Source organism: Hylaeus anthracinus, unplaced genomic scaffold (assembly GCF_026225885.1).
Source record: "Hylaeus anthracinus isolate JK02 unplaced genomic scaffold, UHH_iyHylAnth1.0_haploid 11989, whole genome shotgun sequence".
NCBI lineage: Eukaryota > Metazoa > Arthropoda > Insecta > Hymenoptera > Colletidae > Hylaeus > Hylaeus anthracinus.
Window position 1 is genome coordinate 1,904,236 of NW_026534337.1, and position 8,599 is coordinate 1,912,834.

An 8,599-nucleotide genomic window follows, 5' to 3' on the forward strand; every position below is an offset into this window, starting at 1 on the left:
TTTTAATGAAGTTTTAACAATTAAACAGTTGTGCGAATACTTATTGCATCAACATTTCTATCGATTAATTCTTTTTTCTTGTTAATTTCGCAACATACATAAATAGCTATTTTTTGTTTGTACTCTATCTATTCTAGAGATTTCCGAGACTATGTAGAATGACATTCTTAAAAAATAAACTAATAAATTACAATTTTTCATAGTTTTTTTGGAAATTGATCGGTGTACGAATACTTTCTACACCCACTGTATGTGTGAAAGATTATAAGAGGGATGCACTTTGGAAGAACAGATCAGTTTTTGAGCAGTCGCACAGTACGGACAAATAGCAAAATTGTGGACAAAAATCAAAATTTCATTACTAATATAAATATATTGCTATTTATTCACAAAAAGAAATAAAATTAACCATAAACATTAATAAAATCACAACAAAATTAACAAATTTAACAAAAAATTAACAAACCCCGATTTTGATGAAACTTTGTATACTTGTTTGTGGGACCTTCTTATGAATTACACCATCCTCAGTACGTGCGACTTTTGCGTTCTAAAGGAGAAATTAACCCTTTTATCCGAGCCGCCCCTTTTACTTTTGCTCGGAACAATTAGAGATTTCAAAAAAATGTTCAAGCAAACATTACACTGTTTTTAGAGGCCTATAAACCAATACCAACAAATTTAAAAAAACAACCATATTTTTTTTAATTATCCTCCCCCCTCTCGAATTTTTTGAAAATTTTGATTTATTTCTAGATTAATAAAAGCGTTTTTTTATTCTGAATCCAACGGTGTGTATGAATTTATGATTATCATACAGGAAAATGGTGTAATATTGTAAAATTGTTGCTTTAGTAGACCATATTTCGAATTCTTTAGGAATTTTTTTCTCATAAATAATAGAAGTTGCACCCGTATGTTATTTAACACAATATGCTTCGTTTTGGCTGAGGATGTGTAAAATAATTTTTATAGGGATCCATAAATCAATTAAATCAGAATTTTTAACTTCCAATTGCGACCCTACACCAACAGTACGGTCCTTTATCAAAAATTATATAAAACCGAACGTTACAAGTATTTGCAAAAAAACTTATAAGTTTCTTAAAATATAACAAATAATATATCCAAATATGTTGAGAACTCAAGATATTTTTTGCCGTTTTGTCTGTATGTTTGTTTAAAGATAAAGATTGTATTATGAATACAAATGATTGGATGGATACATGATCATTTGTGATCACATTGTGATATATACTAATATTGAATTTTGTCCACTTATTCCGCACTGTGAGTCGTAAGCGAAGTGACACAGTCTGCATATCGTGCGAAATTGTTGCGACAAATGTTCACTCCACAAAATAAAGACATTTTGTCTCACTACATTGATTGTCATTCATTTCACAGTCCACTTATTATTATTTAAAATTAATCGCACAAAGTTAGTTCGGCGTGTGACGGACGTACGGAGTTTCACCACCCTTAAATTGACCGAGTTGCAAAATGCGTACACGACGCGTTGCACGACGCGTTAAATTTTCTGTTTAAACGATATTCAAGTATACAAGGTCATCAATAATTTAGTTATTAATAGTTACTTAGAAAAATAACTTAAGTTCTAGAGAAGTAAAGCGATATGTAATTATCTGGTTCTCAATACTTATCAACTTGTAGTTATCTCTAATAGAAAACAAAATGTTTACAATTCATCTTTTCTTAACAATTCTCTTTTCAAATAAATAATTCAAAAGTCTACTTAAATTCGGTAGGTTCGATTGAAACAGACGATAAACGTACAGAATTTATTAGCCAGAATTTGGTTGTAGAAAAAGAAGTAGAAATATTAATGTTACATATTACAGTATGAATAATACTTAATTCGACTTTATTATTAATTATTTTAATTATTTTCCTTCGTTTCAAATAAGAAGTAACAAATAAATATTTACCCTTTTATTTTAATTTTAAGATAATTAGTGATTTTTATTTGAATAATTATTTAACACGTATTTAATATTACCAAACTCACGTATGTGTTAAATAATTATTTAAATGAAAATCACTAATTATTTTGATATATTAGGTTGGTTCTTATTTCAATGATCATTGACGTCTATGTTACACATCCCCTAAATACCTAACTCACGTATGTGTTAAATAATTATTTAAATAAAAATCACTAATTATTTTAATATATTAGGTTGGTCCTTATTTCAATGATCATTGACGTATATGTTACACATCCCCTAAATATCTTGCAAATACATAAAAAAATTCCTGTAAAATTTGAGCTCTTCTTTTTATTATTAACACGTGCCCTAAACTTTCGAAAGTTTAAAATAAAAAATACATTCAATTTTTTCTTAAAAATTTCAAATGTTTATCTTAATTATTTCCTTATATATCAGTGCAATAAATACGAAGCTATTTCCTCTACTTAAACTATTTTTGTAATATTATTTTTAATGTATTAAATGTCAATTTATTGATTATTTTTTATAAAAGTTCTATAAATAAAAATTATTTTTCAGATAATAAAAAAATTTGGTATATCAAAGATCTTTCAATAACTATTTATAAAAAATATATTTAAAAAAATGTTTCGAACAAAATTTAATCAGTATTTAATTGCCAAGAAATTTTAATTTCAAAAATAGCAAAAAAATAAGATCACCATGAATTTTTTAACTGAAACCATATATTTTTAACGTGATAGTTTCGTAGGCGGTATCGAAACAAATTCACAGACTTGCTACATTGTGACCTTGGTATGACGTTAAATCAAAGAATCGTCGTGAATCGCTTACCACGATATGTGAAATTTGGACTATTTCAATGACACATAACAGCGACGCATCGCATTTAGACTAAAACAAATGATCGTAAATATTATGAACAGTCCTTTATGCAAACGCTATCGTGTGCTATTATTGTAAAATCTACTAAAAGTGACTAAATCGTAACAGGATTATTTTTTTTGTCGATTAAATACTGATTACCTTTGGTTCGAAACATTTTTTAGATTTTTCAGTCTGCTTGAAAAACCATGGTAAGTGATGGGTGACACACCCTGTGTACCCTAATGTTAAAAGGATACCTTTGAGGGCAACTAACGAGAGAATCACACAGTTATACATGATACACTATGTATACGTATATGTACATATTTATATAAACATAATCTGTTTCAAGTGACAGTTAAAATTTGCAAAATATCGATTGTTGTTTCGCAAAGTGTGCTTCTGTAATTTCTATGAAATCTCGTTATCTCGATAAGTTTTTCGTATAGCACAACTTATTTTTCTGGTAATGTAATAAAATAAAAATGTATAGATGGCGGTTTCGATCTTTCATCATATCTTTTAACCAAGTACTACCAAAATATAATATTATCTCAAAAGAGATGTTCATGTCGAATAATCGATTATAATAGCTAATATTGATTTTTCAGAGTCTTATTTGGTACTTATTACACATATGAATGTATCCGTGGGAAAATATGAGAACGATCAATCTATAACTATACTGACGGTAAGCAGATAAAAACGAAGATAATCACAGTCATGGGTTGTTTACGTATCTAATACGAACGTAGAGAAACCAGTAACGTGTGTATTTCATTCTAACAAAGAAACATTTTCTAATGGAAACCGATTTAAATAGACATTATTGTTTCCAGAAAATATTTATCACTATTTTCTTTGAGCATATTATGGCAACAAAGGAAAAGGATCTTCGGGTAGAAGTATAGCAGTATATTAATCAAAATTGAAAGGCGAATCATTTAGTGTTCAATAGTTAAGATTTCGCGGAATTCAAGTCACTGTAAGTGTTTAATTGTGGAAAAAATATATTATCGATAACATAAAACTGTCACAGAATCCGAGATTGAATTACAAAGAATGTACTCACCGTGGGATAATCCCGCACTAAGACAAATAAGCAGTAGCACAGCACGCGCACGCAACATTTTAATGAATTTTAGTACTAAATTGCAAAGCGATTCACAAAAATTGTACCACTTGAGAATTATGCATACACTAAACAAATTCAGCACTGGGCACTTCCACCTTACGCGAAACAGAATGCCGCAAGCAGCTGCAAGTTGTCGCTTGATAGTGTTACAAACTGGTATGACTCATTGTCAGTAGATGTCAGGTTTGTCATTTGCGACTGTGGTGACACCTCTCGAATCAACTCCACCACTAGAAGGCTACAAGTGGTTGTCGATTGTCGCTAGTTACTGATCAATATCAAATATCTACATTCACTTTGTTTTATACAGGGTGTTAAAAAAAAAGCATCCAATATTTATATGGTGTATAGGGCACACTGTACTGAGTAAAAAGCTTTAGTAAACATAGACCCAAAGGCAGGGCCGGCGCAAGGCAGGTTTTTATTAGCGATGAGTCAGTTTAAAGGAGTGACAAAAATCATCAAAGTATTACTATTTAATATTCATCTTATAAAAGACATGTAACAGCATTTGTAAATAAATAATTTCCGCGTTGTAAAATTTGAGTATACGATTTGAATGTGAATTCAGGTCCCGAAAAATTTTTGAACCGGGCCCCGTAAAAGGTCACGCCGGCCTTGTCCAAAGGTCAACCGTTTCTGAGATATAAACATTTTTATTTGCTAGTATCATGATTGACTTACTACTGGGTTTTCGATAATTATAGAAGATTTTCCACGTGTCCACCGCTCGTTTCTGTGCACGAAATTGAAAAAATGTAATCGACGAAATTGTCGGCACTTGATTGGGAACATTCAGAATGCAATTTATAAACACTGACATAAACATCGCATGCGATGGAAGCAAGTAAGTCAATCATGATACTAGCAAACAAAAATGTTTATATCTCAGAAACGGTTGACCTTTGGACCTATGTTTACTAAAGCTTTTTAACTCAGTACAATGTGCCCATATAAACATTGAATGCTTTTTTTTTTAACACCCTGTATAAGTTAATAAAGTTTACTATTTGGTAGACTTCAGTTAAAATACATTCCTTCCATTTCTTATACTTACATTCTAACTAATCTGATTTCACTTTATTATGTGTCATTTGATCATTGCCGAAAGTAGACGAAAATTTCGTAAGATTTGAGCGGTTGATTTCAAATTTCAAGCGCTTCAACATGTCTTGTTAATTCATCGAAAACTGAACTGTATTATTATGTATTCATATGGAAAAAGATAGACATTTATTTGATATAATATTTTTATTTAAAAAAAGTAAGCAAACGAACAACATTTATGTGTTTATGTTTGCCTGCATATACTTGGAAAGACGAGTAACAAATAAATAACAATATAAATAAGCAATATAATTTACTAATTTTTTAGTTTTAGTATTGCACTATACGAATAAATTTTATTATATGAAAGATCTTCAAATTCTGTTAGTGGTTAGTACGTTAATACAATTATCAATAAATTCAAAGTATTTCTAAATTAAACAAAATCAATTAGTACTATAAATATTGTTTATTATTTAGCTTTAAGATATGCTTTCATTAATTAAATCTCCAACAATTTGACCAAGTTCCTTATCATGCTGTAAAACAAAACTATGATAATAACCATGCTTACAAAGCTCCGCTTTCATATTGGGATGTACGGTCTTCATGTCTTTATAAAATTTAACTGGAGCCCAACCATCGCAATTGCCATAGTAGAACCATAGCTTATCAGCATATTGTGCAAGTGTAATATCGTCTCTTTCTTTAACAACTTTCATTTCTTCATCTGCCATTCTGAGTACATTTTTTAAGTTGCGTGGGTTTAGAAGTTGCTGAATTGGCTTCTTATGCTTTGCGGGAATTCCATGCAGCAAAGTATAAATGCTGATCAGAAAAATTTGTAAAACTGGTATACATGATAGTAACCAACAAAGAAAAACTAGGATAAATGCAATACGCGATACCTGAAAAAAGTATATATTAGTTTAACTATCTTATCCTCTAGTATGATAATTCGCTATAACAAAATGTCAAAAAAACTTACTACTTGGGTGAAAAACAATCCATTACGAGTTGTAGCCATATGTTCTATGGTTGGAAATAGCAAATAACATTGCGCTACTCTTTTAGAAATAGAATTATCTTTCAATATGTTTAAAATCATCCAACATCCTATTGAATGACCAATAAGATGTACCTTTGCATCTTCTGGCACATATTTTTGTATAAACTCTTTCTGAAATCGAATCATAGTAAATATACAGCCATCTTCTTAGAAAAAGAAATAAAACGACAAAAAAGGGAAACCTTGTGTTCCAGTTGAGCCATTAAACTATAATGTTCGTTCCAATTTGAATCGCTTGGCATGGTCATTAGCAAATTGTTTGGCGGTTGTACATGTCCTGCGTGTCCAACTACCCAAACAGGTGTTTCAGTAGGAAGTCTTGTCTTGAGAGATTTTATAAATCCTTCGTAAAATTCTGGAATGCCAGGATTACCTGGTATAATAATTACTACATCTTTTTTACCACACATTGAAAGACCTTCCTCAACCCAACATCCTTCTGTAATTACATATGTTGGCACGCCATTCCATTTTAACATAGCACGTATCATCTTCTTTCCTACTTGTGTCCGCTATAACAAATTTTTTAACGTAACTATACTGTGATAAAAAAAATATAGAAACTTATACAGAGTTAGAATGAAGTATTTACACAGATAATAGATTTAATGGCCCTCAAGGGTTGTATCGGTGTTTCTGAAAGCTACAGTATGGGCTTAGCAACCCCGAGGTACCCGATGAGTTGTCAAGCAACAAAGAGATAAGAAGTTATAAATTTAAATGCATCCTGAGCAGGGAGGCGATCAGGTCTATTTCCCGTATAAGGGCAAACCATTATAATTTAAATGAATCCCTAGCGAGAAAAGGTATTAAAGAGGATAAGATGATAACAATGTAAAATATGTATTCACAGGAAAAGTGTAAATAGTCAGACATGACTACACTATAATAAAGAACAAGCAAAGCAAAGTACTTTTTAATGTAAACATGAAATTTTCTTTTCTCTTTAGTGTTATGAATCTTCTGTAAGAACGTATAATATGTATAAATGTTAAGTGCAATCATTATTTAGGAGTTGTTTATTCGAAAACTAACCAAATAAAAGATTTATAATAACCTTACCTGTAGTTATGAATTACGTATGATTCAGTTTTTTTAACACAAGAAAACAAATACGTTGACAGTCCTGTTAATAAAGTTTATTAAATACGTAGTAGATCATACATTAATACTGCTATGCATAACGTTACTTTGACCTTTACTTCCTGGAGTAGCATAGCAGTAGTATGTAAGTATATAGATACTCCAGAGTCATAATGTGACGTATGCATATTATGATGGAAATATTACATCTCTACTGCATTTGTATATCACAGTTTTAGGTTAAACTTTCAAATTGCATTTTCATAATAGATTGCACGATAACACAAAAATTCGAAATCGACGAATTAGAAATAGCAGGCAAGTGGTTCTCATCTGCCGAAATAGCTCAGTTGGGAGAGCGTTAGACTGAAGATCTAAAGGACCCTGGTTCGATCCCGGGTTTCGGCAATTAAAAAATTTCTTTCTACTTTAGTAGAAATGAAAATTATTTATTTTATTTTGTAGAAAAATATATCATTTACTATATCTCTAAGAAGAATAATAAATAATTGACGTATACATAGTTTTACTTTTTTTCGTTTCTTCTTACGAAACGTTTTTATTGTTTATTAAATGAAATAATACTACAATAAAGAATTTTTTAAGAAATCCTTTAGAATTTTCAATAACAAAAATTTTCAATAACAAAATAGGTATACTTGTCAGTGTAGTCGTGATAGATATTTAAACGCTATCGTCTGTTACGCGTAATTATAACCATGTGTACCTTCATTTAAAATAAAAAAAAATAAAAATGAGAGTACTCCATAATTCGACCAATGTATGGTTGAAGATTCCATACCATCTGTGTTCTATTACAAAACAAAACACTAAAGCACCTTTTGTTAAACTCTTAAAAATATTATATGTTACATATTATTAAATATAGTATTACATAGTATTAAATATTTTAATACTATTACATCCGTTTATCCGAAATATCCGTTTTAAATTCCAAAATTAGATTCTTTTACGAATACTGTAAAGATTAAATATTATTGTTACTTACCTAAAACAGCTACCTAATTGACTCTGTGACTGAAAGAATACTGAATTGGCGGAAGTGATTTCGTATAAAGTTCAATAAAGTAATTAATTCAGTAACGGATCGAGAATTATCGAGCCCAGAAACTACAAAATTTATAAATTGTCAATGAAATTTACAAAAATCGAACAAGAAACTATTCTAGACATTTTGCGAGAATATCAAATTACATGATTAAAATCTGTTGCTTAAGAACTGTTCGATCACCTATATGACTAACAATTGTTAATAAACTTATTAATAAGTTTGTCAGATAGTAAATTTTAAATAAAAGATGAACAACTTTAATTGGACACAATTTTTTATCTATAGGTATGGTAAATAAACGAAAGGGGTGTTCTGGTTTGAATAACTGAAAAATAGCCAATTTTCTAGAATTC

The 8,599-nt window shown here is 29.9% G+C and overlaps 2 protein-coding genes and 1 non-coding gene across 3 annotated transcripts in view; 1 reads left to right on the plus strand and 2 right to left on the minus strand.

Annotated features, from left to right (window-relative positions):
* The window catches only part of LOC128888098 (uncharacterized), a 38,206-nt gene extending 34,074 nt beyond the window's left edge, over window positions 1–4,132 (minus strand). Inside the window, exon 1 of the mRNA XM_054144738.1 lies at window positions 3,913–4,132. Coding sequence (XP_054000713.1) covers window positions 3,913–3,970 — 58 coding nt within the window. The 5' untranslated portion in view covers window positions 3,971–4,132. The remainder of the gene's footprint in view (window positions 1–3,912) is intronic.
* A 1,344-nt stretch (window positions 4,133–5,476) lies between these two features.
* LOC128888055 (lipid droplet-associated hydrolase) lies at window positions 5,477–7,489 on the minus strand. Its single transcript, XM_054144674.1, has 4 exons — window positions 7,154–7,489; window positions 6,274–6,603; window positions 6,011–6,202; window positions 5,477–5,930 (listed from the first exon to the last, which is right to left on the minus strand). Exons 2-4 carry the CDS (start codon window positions 6,580–6,582, stop codon window positions 5,505–5,507), a joined length of 927 nt encoding a protein of 308 aa, XP_054000649.1. The 5' UTR covers window positions 6,583–6,603; window positions 7,154–7,489; the 3' UTR covers window positions 5,477–5,504.
* Window positions 7,490–7,509: 20 nt separating this feature from the next.
* On the plus strand, window positions 7,510–7,582 carry Trnaf-gaa (transfer RNA phenylalanine (anticodon GAA)). Its single transcript has one exon. It is a non-coding gene; the product is annotated as a tRNA-Phe (tRNA).
* Window positions 7,583–8,599: the final 1,017 nt, after the last annotated feature.

What these genes read in the sequence shown, in the direction of transcription:
- LOC128888055 (XM_054144674.1), bottom strand. Translation starts at nt 6,582, where the DNA reads ATGATACGTGCTATGTTAAAATGGAATGGCGTGCCAACATATGTAATT. An exon ending in TGGCTCAACTGGAACACAAG is followed by an intron (nt 6,203 to 6,273) that starts GTTTCCCTTTTT and finishes ATTCGATTTCAG; the next exon opens with AAAGAGTTTATACAAAAATA. An exon ending in GATTGTTTTTCACCCAAGTA is followed by an intron (nt 5,931 to 6,010) that starts GTAAGTTTTTTT and finishes TACTTTTTTCAG; the next exon opens with GTATCGCGTATTGCATTTAT.